This window comes from Carettochelys insculpta, chromosome 5 (genome assembly GCF_033958435.1).
Source record: "Carettochelys insculpta isolate YL-2023 chromosome 5, ASM3395843v1, whole genome shotgun sequence".
NCBI classification, from domain to species: Eukaryota; Metazoa; Chordata; order Testudines; family Carettochelyidae; genus Carettochelys; species Carettochelys insculpta.
The window spans coordinates 56,402,878-56,420,421 of record NC_134141.1 but is presented as its reverse complement, the minus strand read 5'-3'; the positions used below and the strand labels follow the sequence as shown (position 1 = coordinate 56,420,421).

The window sequence follows — 17,544 nt, the reverse complement described above, 5'->3', positions numbered from 1 at the left end:
AACATGCAGCTCAACCAGGTCTGCTATCCTGGGCAGTGCACATTTGGGCACCTGAAGGGCCAATTTAGGTGCACCTGGAGGTTGGCCTGCATAATGTGCCTGACATCGTCTGGGCATGCTGTGCTCTCCACAGTGTGGTGGATAGACAGGATGAGGTCTTTGACCAGAGGTGGGCTGCCAAGGCCATCCCGCCTATGAACAGCCAGCCACTGCCCAATGTCACCAGGTGCACAGGGATGGCATGCACATCAGGGAGGCCCTTCATGAGGCCTCCACTTGTGGGTCCCAGTGACCATCCCCCACAACCCCTCCCACCTATCCACTTCTCACTGCTCCCCCACCATGACCCCTCCTGTCCATGCACCCTTCACCACTCCCCCCACCAAGAAAAAGGGACATGAGGGTGGTGGAAAAATAAACCGTTTTAACAAAAAATATGAACTGTGTGAAAAAATATGAAGAGTGCACATAAGTATTGTGATAGACTGCAACATGCAGCAGGCTACAGGAGGCTCATGGAGGGTAAATATGTGGGCAGTTGGGTTTGTGCATTTATGTTTCCTAGAGACTGAGGCTTATCAAGGATCAATCTGCAGCACCTGCTGCTAATTCAGCACGCGGCCAATTAAAACCGGTGGAACCCTCTAAAAGGGTTTTCCTCAGGCAAGCAGTAAGGAAAGAGATAGCAGATGGATGAGGAAGAAACAAGGAGTGCAAAAGGAGAGCTCCCAGGAGGAAAGGGTTGTTGCAATCACTTGAGGAAGGTCCCAGGGAAGCATCTGATAGAAGTAGCCAAGGGAAGCAGTTGCTGCAGCGGGGAGGACCAGGGAGCAAAGCCTCTCTAGAGGCTTCTGCATAGGGTCCCTGGGCTGGAACCTGGTGCAGATTGGAGGGGTCTGGGTTCTCCCAAGACCACCCCACACCTCAGGGCAGCCCTAGGGGGTAGGAGGAGATTTGGCACATCTAAGGGGTCTCCTCCACTAACGACTGTGACATGGACTGTGCCAATGATGAGAATGGCTCAATGATGCCATAATCCAGGCCTCTGTGAGAACTGCAGGCAGAGCAGGGACACAGCGAGCCTCTGAGGCAGCACCTAAACCGCCACAAAGTGCAGGACCCAAGAAAGACAAGCGTGGGGCTTTGTCACAGTAGCCGTGTCTACACGTGCCAGCTACTTCGAAGTAGCTGCGCCAACTTCGAAATAGCGCCCGCCACGTCTACACATGCGGAGCGCTATTTCGAAGTTGACGTCGACGTAAGGCGGCGAGACGTCAAAGTCGCTATCCCCATCAGGGGTGGGAATAGCGCCCTACTTCAACGTTGAACATCGAAGTAGGGCACGTGTAGATGATCTGCGTCCCGCAACATCGAAAGATCGGGGTCCGCCATGGCGGCCATCAGCTGAGGGGTTGAGAGACGCGCTCTCCAGCCCCTGAGCTCTATGGTCACCGCGTGCAGAGGCCCCTTAAAGCTCCCTGCCCCCTGCCTTCCTGTGCAGGTAGCTGAGAGCGCGTGCAGGCAGCAGCAGTAACACGCGGCCAGCCTGCACGCCTCCCTGCAGCCCCAAGACACCTCCCCGTTGCGATGGCCGCCCGCCAGCCCCCCAAGAGCCCCCAGGGCACCCCCCCAAGGGGAGCCAGGGCTCCCAGCCTGGCAGCCAGCCTGGGAAAAGGCAGCAGGGCCCCTCCTGGACAGAGGCCAAGATCTGGGACCTGCTGGGGCTCTGGAGTGAGGAGGAGGTGCTCCAGGTAATGGGGAGCAAGAGGCGGAATGCGGATGCGTTCGCTCAGCTGGCTGAGGGCCTGGCCACCCGGGGTCACCCTGCCTGCACTCCTGACCACGTCAGGAGTAAGGTTAAGGAGCTGCGGCAGGGTTACGCCTGGGCCCGGGATGCGGCCAGCCGACCTGGCCCGCCCCCGCCACTTGCCCCTTTTACAGGGAGCTCAGGGAAATCCTGGGCCCCTGGTACACCTCCTCCCCGCCGGCCACTCTTGACACCTCAGCTGATGAGCCCCAGCAGGCCCCGGAGCGGAGTCCGCTCCGGAGGCAAGCCCCACACCCCAGGGCCCCCCCCAGGAGCCCACCCCTGGGACACCGGAGGAGGAGGAGGGGGAATCCTCCTCCAGCGACGGGGGGCTACGGATTGTCCCCCCGTCCCATAGCTCCAGCAGGGCGTCCGCCCAGAGGGTGTCCCCCGACCATGGGAGCGGACCATCAGGTATGTACCCCCCTGGTTCACACCCCCGGGGTTGAGGGACAGGGACAAGAGACATGACCAGGGCCCTCCACATGCCCAGATGACCATGGCCCCAAGGACAGCAGTGGCATGTCCCTCAGAAGAGTGCATCAGCCCCTGCCCCCCACCAGGACAGTGCCATGCCCCATCCCTGGGGATGGGGGGAGTGGAACCTAGGGTCCCCCGGGGGCGGGTGGGACACCCATCAGCAGCAGCAGCATCTCCTGGGGACAGGGATGGGGAACCAGCAGCAGAGTGGTGGGGGGAACAAGGGCCACGGCTTGGGGGCCACACTAACGGCTGTCTACACTCTTCTTCCCCCCGTGTTCCGCAGCTGCACCATCGGAGGGCCCGGACAGTGCCGGCGAGGTGTCAGTGGTCCCGGAGAGTCCACCAGGGCCATTGCTGCAGGCCAGCCCCTCGGTGGAGCACCAACCAGCCCCAGGGCGGGGCCGATGGTGGAGCCACCACCATCCAAGGACGGCGACGGACCCCCAGCTGCTCACGACCCTCCAGCGGCAGCTGGAGGTGTTGGAGCGGTGCCTGCGGGTGGACGAGCGGCGCCTGTAATTGCAGGAGTGGGCACTGGCCTGGTGCCAGGAGGCATGGGGGGCCTTTATGCGCACTTTTGAGTGCATAGAGGACTACCTGGCCCCCCATGCCGTACTGCCCACCACTCTGCCCGCCCTGCCCGCCATTCTACCCGCTGCTCCGACCGCCATCCCACCGCCATCCGCCACCCCCGGGCCTTCCGCCGAGGGGGACCTGGGGCCTGCAGACACCCGCTGGCCATACCTGCTGGTTCGTCCGGCCCCCAGCCAGCGTTGGCCAGGGCTGAGGCCGAGGCGAGGGTCACGCCCACAAACCCCGGGCGCTGGACAGTAGGGGGTGCGGGGCTCAGGACGTGGCCCCCCCCCTTTGTACATATCCCCCATCATATAATATTTGTGTATATAATTTGTGTTAGACCCCTGTTCTTTCATGGTACCTGTCCCCCCATGTAAATAGTTCCCCCCTTTTGTTCTTACACTGTGTGTGTATATATATATATGTATATAGTTAGTATTTTAATATAAGAGAATGCACTATTTTGTTTTGGTTTCAAAAACAACAGGTTTATTCTTATTTGCAAGAAAAGTTGGGGGGTGCTCTTGGGTGCTCTGTGGTGTGGGCGTGGGGGCAGGGAGTGTTGTGGAGGATGGGGGGGTGCAGTGGGGGGCCTGCCAGTGTTCACCCCATGGCCTGGTCGAAATGGGCCCGCAGGGCCTTCCGGACCCGGATCTCCTCAGGGTCCACCTGGCGACTGGGGGCAGCGGGTGGCTGCATGTCAGCCCTGCCAGCCTCCACAGCCCAGCCCTGAAAGAATGCCTCCACCTTGCTCTCCACCAGGTTGTGGAGTGCGCTGTACGTGCCCACAATCTGGGGGATGTTGGTGGGGCCTGCATCCAGGCAGGTGAGGAGACACCTCTAGCGCCCTTTGAGGCGGCCAAAAGTGCGCTCAGCCACCTGGTGCGCGTGGTTCAGGCGCATGTTGAACTGCTCCTGGCTGGCTGACAGATGGCCCATGTAAGGGTGCATGAGCCAGGGCTGGAGGGGGTACGCCGCGTCTGCGATGACGCAGAGGGGCATGGTGGTGTCCCCCACAGGGCTCTCCCGCTGGGAGATGTAGGTCCCCGCCTCCAGCCGGCGGCACAGGCCCAAATTCCTGAACACCCGGGCGTCATGGGTGCTGCCAGGCCAGCCAACATAAATGTCCAGGAAGCGGCCCCGGCTGTCCACCAAGGCCTGGAGGACCACTGAATGGTAGCCCTTCCTGTTCAGGAAGCGTCCTCCACTGTGCTCCGGAGCTCGGATGGGGATATGGGTCCCATCCAGAGCCCCAAAGCAATTTGGGAAGCCCAGGCTGGCAAACCCCGTGATGGCAGCATCCGGGTCCCCAAGCCACACGAGCCTGTGGAGGAGCAGGGCGTTGATGGCGCGGACGACCTGCAGGGGAAGGACATGGGAGAGCACCAGTGAGGGGTGTGCAGGGTGTGTCTGGCCCTCCCCCCCAGGGCTCCCCTCCACCCCCAGGGCTGCCCTCCATCTCCAGGGTTCCCTCCACCCCCAGGGCTGCCCTCCACCCCCAGGGCTCCCTCCCCCTCCCTGTGGGTCCTCTTACCTCCATGAGGACAGCCCCGACGGTGGCCTTGCCCACACCAAACTGCTGCCCCACGGATCGGTAGCTGTCTGGAGTGGCCAGCTTCCAGACAGCGATGCCGACCCCTTTCTCAACGCTGAGGGCACGCCGCATGAAGGTGTCCTGGTGCCTCAGTGTGGGGGTGAGCCACTGGCAGAGCTCCAGGAATGTCTGCCTGCTCATGCGAAAGTTCTGGAGCCAGCACTCGTTGTCCCACTCGCTGAGCACCAGCCGTTCCCACCAGTCGGTGCTCGTGGGGTAGCTCCACAGCCGGCGGGCTTCTGGTTAGCTGTTTTGTCCAGAGAGCATCTGGATTGCAGTGTTGGCATATATTATATTGATAGATGTGCAGGTGAAAGAGCCCCTGAGGGTATGGTTGATGTTAGGTCCTGTGATGACAATGCTGGTGTAGATATCTGAGCTGAGTTGGCTGTGTCTACATTGGCACATTGAATATTCAGCGCCTCATTAGCATTAGGACGCTTCAGGCCGCGGCGCTTCGAAAGCGCGCCGCTCGGTGCGGCTACACGGGGGTCCTTTTCGAAAGCACCTGCACCTTTCGAAATCCCCTTATTCCGATCAGTGATCCGGATAAGGGGATTTCGAAAGGTGCGGGGTCCTTTCGGAAAGGAGCCCCATGTAGGCGCGCGCTTTCGAAGCTCCACGGCCAGAAGCGTCCTCATTAGTAATCTTCAAAGTGGCCATTAGCATGGCTATTTCGAAGATTTGTGCCCGTGTAGACACACCCATTTTGTCAGAAATTCTCTTCCAGCACAAACGGCTGTTGACAGATGCTTCTAGTGTGGTCACAGCCAACATGTAAAACTTGATTGGCTTTGACACAGGAAATCTTGTTTTTTGCTGAAGGCGCCCACTCACCTACCTGGGCTGCGGCGCCTTTAAAAGAGAATCCCGTCGATGGGCCTAATCTCGCGATATTTGGCAGGAGCGCCACAGGACGGAGTGGAACAGCGGACTGCCCGGTAAGGGGCATTGGGGGGCGCCGCATGCGAGCAGCTGGGAGGCGGGGCGCTGCCCGGGGCTTCACCCACTGACCATAGTAGGGAGCGGCCGTGCCCTGAGCCGGTGCACCCCTCCGCAGCCCGCTTGGGGGCAGGGCAGTGCGGGGCTTGCAACTGGGCAGCGCCAGCCGCACCCCGCTGCCCCTGGCTATTCCCTCCTCTTCAGCCCGCCCCAGGGCCGTAGGCGTCAGCGCCCTGCAATAGCCCAGTTCCAGAGAGGCGTCTTCCCCGGCATCTTCAGTCCGCGAAGGACGCTCGTGGCGGGGGTGGGTCCCGTGTCTTCTGCACCCCTTCTTGGCAGGGAAGTGGTCGTGGGTGGGTACGTGCAGCGACCTCTGCACCGCGTGGAGATCGGGCTGCCGAGTATGAAATCATGACGCACTCTGGAGGGTGGGGGTGAGGGGACCGGGAGGCGTTGGTGTTACTCTGTGCGTGAACATTTTGTTACTTTAAACACAGCGTCTGGTGTGACGGTAAAGAAGGGTCCTGTGAAAGAAGAGAATCTTCTTAACTGAAATAACTCAACAGAAAAAATGACGTAGAACGCCATGAAAGGTCCTGGTTGTGTGTGAGTTGTGCACTTGGACTTGTGAGTGCAGGGCCTGAACCAGCTGACAGAGTGACAGCGGGGGGGCAGTAGTTGGGGAGCTCAGTCTGATGGTCAGGGCCAGGGCTGGCATGGAGCCAATCTAGGGGCCAGGGAGTTGGCGCCCCAGAGCCTTGTGGGGGCTGGCAGTGGAGCTGGTCCCATGGCAGGGGCACTGGCAGCCTGGCTGGGGGTGGAGCCAGGGAGCCAAGAGGCCCATGTGTGGGACTGGAGTGTGACTGGGGGATGGGTCGCGAGCCAGGGGCTTCAGCATACCCTGATGGCCGGAGCCAGCATCGGGGTTGGAGATTGTGAGGTGAGTCCAGTGGAGAGGCTAGCTGTTCCAGGAAGAGCCCAGAGGCCATCAGGAGGAATGCCAGAAAGACTGCCCCTGATCTGGCAAACTCCTTCATTTGGGACCGGTGAGGGACTGGAGGTCCAGACCAGAGAGTTCCCACTTGTATATAATTTCTTAGAAGAATCGGATATGAATAAAAACATTTAATATATTTGTTTCTCAATTTAAATTGCTTGCTTGCACAGAAAAAGGCATGCGCGCTATCAAATACATCAATTATTTCCTCTGTTATTTATTTAAAAGTGGGAGCTTGGGTGTACAGTAAAAGCTTGATTGCCCAACATACTTGGGGAACAGGGATTGCCAGATAATCACATTAGATGGTTAGTTTAGCGGGGTCACTTGTCCCACTTGCCTAATTCTGCGAGGGGGAGAAGGGCTCACCCCACTGCTGCCAACCCCACAGCAGCCAGCTATAGCCAAGTGGGTACTTGGTGGCTGCTGGCCCAAGCTGGAAAACCAGCCCTGTAGTGGCTGATCCCATCTGGGTAGCCGGTCCCAGGGCAGCTTTCCAGAATGCCAGTTAATAGAATATGCCAGTTATCTGAGTTCTGGATAACATGGCTTTCACAATATATTAAAAGATGATAGAAATATTATGTTGTGTAAGAAAAAAGTTTGTGAAATACAACAGTATGGGTTTTGGTGGGGCTGTCCATCATAGTTAACTCAAGTGATTAATTAAAACCAAACTCTCTCCGATAATAAGGATTAATGGCAGTTTTAATCCATTAAATAGTAATAGAATACCAAATTAAATTTATTATAAATATTTTGAATTTTTTCTGCATTTCCAAATATATTGATTTCAGCTAAAGTGTACCCTTCTCTCTTTACATTATTTGTATTATAAAGATAAACAACATTTTTAATTTACTTCAGATAAGTATCACAGTGTAGATATGCTAGACTTTTGTCTGTTCTTTCATGCTTCAGCAACCATTCTAGATGACATTCTTCCATGCTGATGGCACTTTTTTTTTTTTTTTTAAAGCATTGGTTTGTGACTGAATGTCTTAGGGGATGTCTTCACTACACAGAAGTTTGACTCAGTGAGGGTTGATCTTCCAGGGTTCACATTCACAGCTCTAGTAGGGATGCTCCAAATCAAACCATCTGAGGTTGGCAGTAGATCCCTGTGCTCCTCAATATTGCAAGGAGTAAGGGGGGTTGACGGGGAGAATTTCTCCCATCAACCTTCCTCTGTGTGGATGGCCAGGTAAGTCAATTGTAGATAAGTCGATTCTAGCTACGCAGTTATGCTATGTGGTTTTACCTCATTCTGCTGTATATTTTGTATTATGGCAGTATGATGATGACTCAGAATGTTGTTTGATTTAAGACACTTTCACTGCAGATTTGACAAAAAAGCAAAGATGGTATCAATCTGAGACTTTTAAATCATGGCTTTAGTCATGTAGCTATCTTTAGAAATTGGAAATGTCTTCCGAAATTTGAGAGGGGTGAGCTGTTGCACATGCTCTCAGGAGTCTTTAAAGAGCAACACCTCCAATGCAGAAACTACAGAATCCACCCCCCCCCCGCCAAAAAAAAAAAAAAATCAGCCTTCTCTTGGTGGCATCTGACTCAGATGATGAAGATGAATATGCATCAGTCCACACACTACTTTGGCCTGTTATCGAACAGATCCTGCCATCAACATGGAAGCATGTCCTGTGGAATGGGGGTTGAAGCATGGAGGGGCATATGAATGTTTAGCAAATCTGGTACCTCGAAACACCAGCTATAACAGTGCCATATTAATACCTGCTCTCACTTTCTGGTGGACATCATAAATAAGAAATGGGCAGCACAATCTCCTAAAATTTTATGTTTTGTTTTTGAGTGAAGTTATGTACAAAAATTGCATTTATAAGTTACAGTTTCACAATAATGAGATTGTACAGTAGACCCTCGCTTTGCATGGACTCCACTTACATGTTTTTATATTAACACGACTTGAGTCCAGGGGGACCCTACTTTCTTGTACCCCACCTCTCGGCTTACCCCTGCACTGCCAGCCGGCTCAGGGGCTCCTTATGAGGCAGCTTCTGCCTTGTGGCTGCCCGGCATTGCAACGCCAAGGGCACAGAGGGGCTGGCGTGGCTGGAGCTGGCCAGGGCTCCAGTGCTGTGGCTGGAGCTGCCGCTACTCAAGCAGCCCTGGGGCCAAGCTGTGCCACGGTTGGAGCTTCCCAGGGGTCCAGCGCCATGGCTGGAGCTGCTGCTGCCCGAGCACCACTGGAGCCAAGTTGTGCCACGGCTGGGAGACGCAGGGGTGTCATGGCTGCTCGGCATGGCTGGCGGGTGGAGCAGGAGGCACCCCACCCCTAGTCCAACCCCCGCCTGCCGCCCGCTTTCCCCTGCCAGGGGAATTCCGGGGATGTCGCCAACTCTCTCCCCCATTTATGCAAAATTTGATTTACATGGCACTTACCCAGTACGCAACCTCAGCATAAATCGAGGGTTTACTGTACTACAATACAAATCTGAGTGGAACTGAAAAACTATGGCTTCTTTTTTTACAGTTCAGATATTTGTAATCAAAAATATAAAGTGAGCACTGTATTTTATATATTGTGTTGTAATCTAAATCAATTTGGAAATGTAGAAAACATTCAAATACTTAAATGGTATTCTATTGTTTAACTTAATCATGTTTTATGTTTTATTTTTTTAAATTATTTAACAACCCTAGTTTTCAGTAAATGATCACATACATAAGATGTGGTGGCATAACAGATAATTAGCATGAATACTGTTGATCACTGGGCAGGTGCTTTAACTTATTGATTAACTTATGCTTTAAAAATCCAGCCAGTTACTCAATGGCCATGTCTACACGAGCCAGAAACTTTGAAATGGCCATGTAAATGAAACGATGAAACAATGAAATACACGTTCAGTGCCTCATTAGCATGTGGGTGGCCGTGGCACTTCGAAATTGACATGGCTCATCCAGACGGGGTTCTTTTTTGAAGGGATCCCAGCTACTTTGAAGTCCCCTTATTCCTATGAGCAGATGGGAATAAGGGGACTTCGAAGTAGCTAGGGTCCTTTTGAAAAGGAGCCCTGTCTGGACGAGCCGTGTCAATTTCAACGTGCCGCGACCGCCCGCATACTAATGAGGCGCTGAATATGTATTTCAGTGCTTCGTTAGTAAACTTCAAAATGGCCATTTGCATGGCCATTTCGAAGTTTTTGGCTAGTGTAGACCTAGCCAATGTGTTCTAGTATGGTAAAAATGCTTGTCTGGTCAGTGGATGTCATTAGTCCATTATAGCCCATTCATTTTGTTCACTAGGGAGCAGCTTGCTAGGATCCAAAGCATAGCCCATCAAGTGGGTAGGAAATAAGAGCATCACAGTTGTCCAATTGGTGTTATACTTTCCAATTTGAGTGACCTCGCTCCTTTTCCTTCCAGCTGTTTTAGCATGTGGAATGGGCTCATTGACTTTTTATCATCATGGATGTCTGGATATTCTAATTCATGGATGTCATAAGTGCACATATGGGCCATGTCTACACGTGCCCCAAACTTTGAAATGGCCGTGCAAATGGCCATTTCGAAGTTTATTAATGAAGCGCTGAAATGCATATTCAGCGCTTCATTAGCATGCGGGCTGCCGCGGCGCTTCAAAATTGATGCGCCTTGCCGCCACGCGGTGCATCCAGACGGGGCTCCTTTTCGAAAGGACCCCGCCTACTTTGAAGTCCCCTTATTCCCATCAGCTCATGGGAATAAGGGGACTTCGAAGTAGGCGGGGTCCTTTCGAAAAGGAGCCCTGTCTGGACGCGGCGGCAAGGCGCGTCAATTTTGAAGCGCTGCGGCAGCCCACATGATAATGAAGCGCTGAATATGCATTTCAGCGCTTCATTAGTAAACTTCGAAAGGGCCATTTGCATGGCCATTTCGAAGTTTGGGGCACGTGTAGACGTAGCCATGGTTGTAAATAGAAATGTGTGACAATATCAGAGGTAAGTTCGTTTTTATGATTTGTCTTTTGGGATAATTTTGTATTCATAAATATATGTAGAGTACATTGAAGAGTGCTATGAAAGTGACTAGTTCTGTAAATCCTTGCTTAATCATACAGGTCCTACAGTTTTAACTATATAGTCTTCTCCTGCCTTAAGAGGGTAATTCGTTCCTGATAAACCCCTCGTAGGTGAATTCTTGTAAGTCGAAAATGTAATTACCATTAATTTCAATGGGAAAAAATTTTATGCGTTCCTGAGCCCCAAAATGTACATCCATTTATGCTAAAACAACACAAAATCCTGTTAAATCCGGTGCAAGGGGCAGGGCAGAGCAGGACACGGGGAGGTAGCTTGGCCTGAGTGTAGCTTAGGTTAAGTGGAGATGGGGCGCTTCCAGGGGCTGGCCACGTGGGGAGCTAGGCAGGCACAGGGGGCCTCTGGCTGGCGAGGGGCGATGCCTCTCGTGCGGGGCTGCACGGTGGAGAGGTCGTGCTGGCGGCAGCCGAGGCGGCAGTGGCGGGCAAGCCAGGCAATAAATGGGAGGGAGCACCACAGATGGCAAGCAGCGCCCGACGCACAGCTGTGCAGGGCAGGTGGCAGCAGCCCCCTAGCTGCCCGGGGGGGAGGTGAGTGGCAGCAGTGGGGCTGGGATGGGCTGCACGCCCAGCATCCCTGTCTCGCAGAGTGGTGTGATCTACTGCCGGGACTTGGACGAGTCTACCTTCCCGCACCAGACTGCCACCCTCTTGCAGGGCGCCGCCGCCCCACTGCACGACCTCTTCATCAAGACCAATGTAGCTGACTCCTTCCCCTCGGTGCTTGCCTACCAGAGCCACCAGCCTCCAAATCGGTCCTTGTAAATGTGAAGAAATGCCTCGTAAGCTGAAGTAGGGGTATTAAATGAAACTCCTCGTAAAGTCAAATATTCATAACTCGAATGGGTGTATCTCGGGGCATGACTGTAGTGAACTTCCAATATACACCCAACCGAGTTGCACGTGTCTCGAGTTAGCACGACTGCTGCCTCTGACAGGAGCAGGGAAATATCTCCTGTCGGGGCATCAGCATAGTTGACTTCCACCGCTGACAGGAGAGGATTCCCTGTTCCTGTCGGGGATTGCAGCCAGGAGCGACAGAAACTGCTCCTGTCAAGGGAGGCAGATGCTGCTGCTAGTGGCTGCAGCTAAGAGTCAGACTCTCAGCTGCCCCACCTGACAGGAGCGGGGAAACTGACGAGAATGCAACCCTGGTGTAAGTCGGGCATCTACTGTATAAGACATATAAAGCTGGTCAGAAATTTGCTGATAGAAAGTTACTTCAGTTGGAAAATGCTAGTTCTGTGAAAGGTGAATGTTTTGCAGAAACAAGATGATTAAAATAACCTTTTTTTTTTTTTTTTGAGGGGAAAAAAGTGCAAGGAAATATTCTTAAGGTCAAGATATTCTCAGAATAAAACATTCTGACTTTTTTTTCTTTTCAAATTCTTCATAAAATTAAATAAATGTAGAAATTGGAGCTAAATGCCTAGATTGTCATGAAACTAACATTTTTTCCTGGAAATTTCCAGTATTATTGCATTTTAATGCTCTACTGGTATAATTAAAGCAGTCAAACTACTCAACTATGGATGTAGTTAAATGGGTATGCAGGTGCTTATACTGGTATAGCTTATTCTCATGCTGGAAAGGGGAACATGTTCTACTGATGCAAGCATTTTGTTGTTATAGCTGTGCCCATGCTAGGGGAAGTATCAATATAACTTTTACTTTTAAAAAAAAATCAAAACCTTCACTTCTGACCCAAATAGTTATACTGGTATATGAACTGCATATGGACAAGATTTGAATGAATTTGCAGTTTTTACACTGCTGCCTGGGATTTGGTTTAGATTGTGGTTTTCTTGCCATTGCTCTTGATTTTCTATCCTTTTCTTTTTTTATAATGGTTATGCTCATTTACTTCATGTTAGAGTTAAGCTCCTTTGCAAGGAGATCTTGCTTCTGCCAGCATATTGCTTTTCACAAAAGAGTGTTGTTTCTAATTAGGAATTGGGGTGTTACCAGAATAAGTAAGTATTGTTAATTTAAAAAAAAATCTTATTCTATGCGTAGAATTTCTTCATTTACTCTTGACTACTGACATTCTTCTGGCTTTTTATTCTTTTCTTATAAAAAGGAAAAGTTGATTTGCTGCCTTAAAAGTGAAGGATGTGTCCTCTCAAATTACATCTTTTAAATACAACTTTTTAGATTTTTTTTTTTTTTTAAATTTTCAGTTACATTTATGATTACTTGCAACTGAAAGATTACAGGATTTCCCCCCCTTCTTCTGTTTTGTATGGCTTTCTGACAGCATGCTTTATATAGCCAGTTTCACTTCTTTGATGGTTTAGTTTTGCTTCTAATTTAGCACTCTTGGCCTGAAAAGTCATACCTGTACTTTCTCTCTCTTTTTTTACAGAGAAGTTTGTGGGTTCTTCCTTACAGTATGCAACAGTAATGATGAGAGAGATTCTAGTCTTGTCAGAGATTCATTATATTCTTTTATATTACTATTTTTCATTGATCAATTAAACTTACAATCTACTTTGAATTACTACATTTAAAATAACTGTCTTGAAAATAAATAGCTCTTGTAGGAGCTAGGGAAGAGAGCAAGGGAGTATGGCTAAGAGTATTACCTCTTCCAGTGGTTCTTCCATTCAGCCCTAAGAAGGAAGTGGACAGGTTTCTCTCCTCTCTCAGGGTCCCTTCAGGGAGCCTTTTCAGAGAGTGTAAAAGCTAGTGGATTGCCTCTTGTCCCCCCCACCCCACATTTCTCTGGAACCTTTGGAGTCAGGGTGGGAACATGTGCCCAGGAAGGTATCTTCCTACTCCTCATTTCTGTATTTCCCAGTGTCTCTACTTTCTGGGTACTGCTCCACCACAGATGTTTCAGGGGCTTGTCTGTGTTGCTCTTTATAGCAATAGTAGAATGAAATTTAACATTATTGTGTGCACCTGCATAACAGCAATGAAAGTCATCAGCCTTCATGTCGCTGCTATTGTTTAGGAGAATTATGAGCACCAGAGACAGTGAAATGGGCTGTCCACAAATTCAAGAAGGCAGCACTGTAGCAGTTAAGATTTGTAAGTCTTTCTTTACACTCATGACCACTAAATACATCTTTAAAAAAACCCTTGCATTCTATGAAGCTTGAGGGATTTAGGCTTTCTTATCAAATTTGGAAGCGGCTACTTCCCTGTTACACTGTTCCCTTGTGCTCATTCCACCCTCTTAACAATATAGACATTTTAAAAGTTCTCTGTATGTGACATCTAAAAATGAGTGTTGCGTGGCAGATACACACCATCACCCATTGAAGTCAAGGAGAGAGGTGTTGCAGCCTTGTGGCCCTGTAGCCTTAGACACCAACATGACCCTTGCTGTTGGGGCAGTACAGCCCAGCTACTGGCATCAATAGAGCTGGTGAGTTGGGCCACCAAACTGGAGTGGGTAGTGGCTAGGATGGGGACCCAAGTCCAACCTCTACCCCAGGTCCCAACCCACAGCCCTGTCGGTGGTGGGATTGGCTGTCACCAGCTTGAAACACTTCAAGCCTATCTATGATTCTGCAACTGCTTCTCTGCAAAGTTTTAGTGGGTTGCTTCCTACCTAGTTCTTTGTAGTTTGCTGTCTCTGGGTTTCTGTGGTCTGTTTCCTCTCTGCAACATCCTGAGCCTGTGTTCGGGGGTCTGTCTCTGGCTGGCTGGTCTCCATGTCCTAGAGTGCAGATGGGTCCCCACCAGGAGTCAGCAGTTTACCGCTTTCTGTGCTAGCCACCAGCCTAGATTGAGCTTCTCTGCTATCTTTTGTATCCTATCTCCAACTGGGGCATGCCCAGCAGAACTGAGGAGGCCAGGCCTCCATGGCCTAGAGAGAAGGATTAACACCTGCTGCACTAGTTGGGCTGATAGCTGAAAATGAGTTAAGTGAAACAGCTCTGTCAACATTTAGTATGTTGAACATAGGTAGTGGGATACGTGCAACTGTGTAAATGAGCCTTCTGTAGATTCATTGAAAATGTAACCAGTATGGTGATTAAGACTTGGTCTACACTAGGGAGGTGAGTTGAGTGTAGATATGCAATTCTAGCTACGGCAATTGCATAGCTAGAATTAACTTATCTGCAGTAGACTTACGTGGCTGCCTACGCAGAGGGAGGTCAATGTGCGAAACTCTCCCATTAACCTCCTTTACTCCTCACAGTGTTGAGGATTACAGAGGTCGACTGCTGACTCTAGATAATTCAATTTCATGTCTCCCCACCAGGCATGAAATCGAACTCTGGAAGATTGACCTGGTCAGGGTCAATCTTGGTCGATCTTCCCAATAGTGTAGACACACTCTAAGAAAAGCAAGGTGTGGGTAACACCAGTGTGGTCTTAAATTCATGCACTGAGGTATATCTGCTGGTCTTAAATAAGAACCTATTTTCTTCTTGACTTCATGTAAAAACAAAATGGGTGAGGTAATATCTGTTATTGGACCAATTTCTGTTGGCAAGAGGAAGCTTGCTTTCTCTCTTATTAAGAGAAGTTGGTCCAATAAGAGAGATTACTTCATCCATCTGGTGTCTCTGTCCTGTGACCAACCTGGCTGTATCTCCAGATCATTAATTATATCTGCTGTAGTAAGTGTAAATACCAGATCCCTTGTTATCAGTAGATCAGACTTAATTATATTGTGCACAATGTCATATGAAGCATGCCACCGTGTTTGATCCTCAGTCTGAAAGTTGTTATGCATCAGTAGCTGTACCTGCATGGAGCTCCACCGACGTTAGCACTGAGGCTTCAGTCCTTATGGTTTTTTATGTATTCCTCGTTATTATTTACATTTTCAGTGCTGAATTGCTAGTAAAAACTTACTGCTAGCATGACTTCTTTCATCCTAACCTCTCATGTTGTATGTCCTCCCTGAAAAAAATTCCATGTTTTTAAACAAACCCATTATGTAGGATTTTTTGAGGGTGTAGGGGGGAGTGTTCACCTTAATTTTGGCTTTTTTGGGTCTTGCTAATTTTTCACATGGGAAGTGTGTGGTGCTGCACTGAATGACAGAAGGGCTCAGGAGGGTGCTTTCTTTGGCAAGAGTGTTAGTATTCATGTGGTGAAGCCTTCTGCACCACTCCTGATCTGGTTCTTCAGCCTGGCACCATTCTGGTTCTTCTGTGCTGTGGGGAAGTAAGATAGACAGGGAGCTGGCTCATAGCAGCTGAGACTGTCTGACTACTGCAGTGGTAGATCTGAAGGGAACAGTACACTGCACCCTGTGAGGACTGGCCACTGTGAGACAGAACCCCCTCTTGTCCCCGCTCCTTCAGCGTGAGGGAGTCAGCAGGGGACTCTGTGCTGGTGGTTTTGGCTCTTGAGACCACACTTCCTGCCCTTCTTGCTCTCTCTGCAACGGTAGCAGTGGGCCCAGGGCACACAGTCCCGTTCACTTCCCTTGCCAAATAGTATGCACAAGGGAAGCAGATGGGCCATGCTAAAGAACCAGTGGGGTCAGGAGGACACTGTGGCTGAGAGGCCAGTATTCACAGAATGCAACTTTTTGCTCCCCTGCAGACTTCTTAAGTGCCCCATTGGCTGGTTTTGTGTTGGGGATACAGAGTGAGATGGGTAGGGAGCAAGTTACTGGCAGCCAAAAACTCCTGATTACTGCGGGGTAGGGAAGGTTTCTTCAAGTTCTACATGCTGAGTGCAGTCCCCCATAGGCATTTTCCCCCATCACTCACAGTTTTTGGTTTTTATAGATATTTCTCCCATTCATAAAATTTTTAAAGAAAATTAGATGCATTCCCAGGAAATATATAAATAAAAAAGAAGGGCTTTATTTTTAGTGTGTGTGTATAATCTCAGAAAAATGTCATGAAAAGACTTAGAACCGTGTTAACAAATGTGTAACAAGACCTAACACTTTTTCACAAACCTTGCCACATCATCTTTTTTGTGTATTTGTGTTTTTAGACAGAAGGCATACTGGAGAGAAGTGTCTTGTCACATCTCCTGAAAGTGGGGAACCTCGTGAAGCTACAATGAATTCAGTTGAAACAGATAAGAATGGAAAATCAGTTGTGGCTGTATCATTTTTGGGGTCTGAAGAGAAGACCATATTAACAACAAAACTCCGTAAAGCCAGAGCTGGTAAAGATCCCCAGAAAAGTATAATATTTGATGATGAAGATTTAGAAAAGCCATATTTTCCAGACCAAATGCTTCCATCTCCTGCAGTTGCTTTTGAGTTGTCTGCAGACGGTGACTGTATCCCTTATACAATTAATAGGTATCTTCGTGATTATCAAAGGGACGGGGTTCAGTTTCTCTATAGACACTATGCTCATAAAAGAGGATGTGTTCTTGGAGATGACATGGGACTTGGAAAAACCATACAGGTATTTTGTTATATTACTATTAGTTCAGCTACTGACTATCGGTATGAAATTGATTTTTAAAAGCACCTTTTTAGGAAGTTGTAACTGTATATTTAACAAGAGTCCTAATGTTTGTGTTTATATTTTAGGTATTTTGAAAATTACTTCCTCTGCAACATAACAAGTGATTATGAAACTCTTATTATGCACAGTGTCTAACATGGTTTTTCATTTATTGTCTAGACTATAAGAATTTTGTGTTGCTCTTGAAAAGTATTTCAAGTATACTCAAAGTTTTGAAGATCCCCTAGCCAGATTAATTCTTTAAGATCCAAGAAATTTCATTCCATTGTTTATCTCCCAGTCAGAATTTGAATTAGGCTACTATCCTTATAAGCAAAGATAACTGCTAATGTTAGAGTACATAGTAGAGCTTTTTTATTTGTTTTGGATCAGCAGAGTTGAATGTTTCAGTCCAACATGGGATATGTTTAGTCTGGCAGAAGGTTCTTACCCCTCCACTCCTTGTATTTAATTACTGGGTTGCATCCCAAAGTATTGATGACCTTCCCCTTTGCTCACTCCCCTGTTGCCTAATTCCTGTGAGAGATCCTCTGATCCATGTACTTTAGTGTAAAAGTTTCTGTACCCTCTCTCCTGGGAACCTTAATTGAAACTTTCCTTGCTCACTCTACCATTGTTGCATAGTGTAACATCATAAATCTTTCCTCCTTAAAAAGGGAGAATAAGTGTGCATTTGTTAAA

The 17,544-nt window shown here is 49.5% G+C and overlaps 1 protein-coding gene across 9 annotated transcripts in view; it reads left to right on the top strand.

Moving 5' to 3' along the window:
• Positions 1–5,053: 5,053 nt before the first annotated feature.
• ERCC6L2 (ERCC excision repair 6 like 2) overlaps positions 5,054–17,544 on the top strand; it is a 227,848-nt gene continuing 215,357 nt past the window's right edge. For 6 of the 9 annotated variants that reach the window (XR_012645704.1, XR_012645705.1, XR_012645706.1 and 3 more), the window contains exons 1-2: positions 5,054–5,706; positions 16,376–16,800. Coding sequence is in view for 5 of the 9 variants with exons in the window: in XM_074995116.1 (XP_074851217.1) it covers positions 16,444–16,800 (357 nt within the window). In the remaining 4 variants the exon portion in view is untranslated. Of the gene's footprint in view, positions 5,707–5,857; positions 6,009–7,522; positions 7,604–16,375; positions 16,801–17,544 lie in introns of those variants that run through there. The other 3 variants (XM_074995119.1, XM_074995117.1, XM_074995120.1) reach the window with 3 other exon arrangements.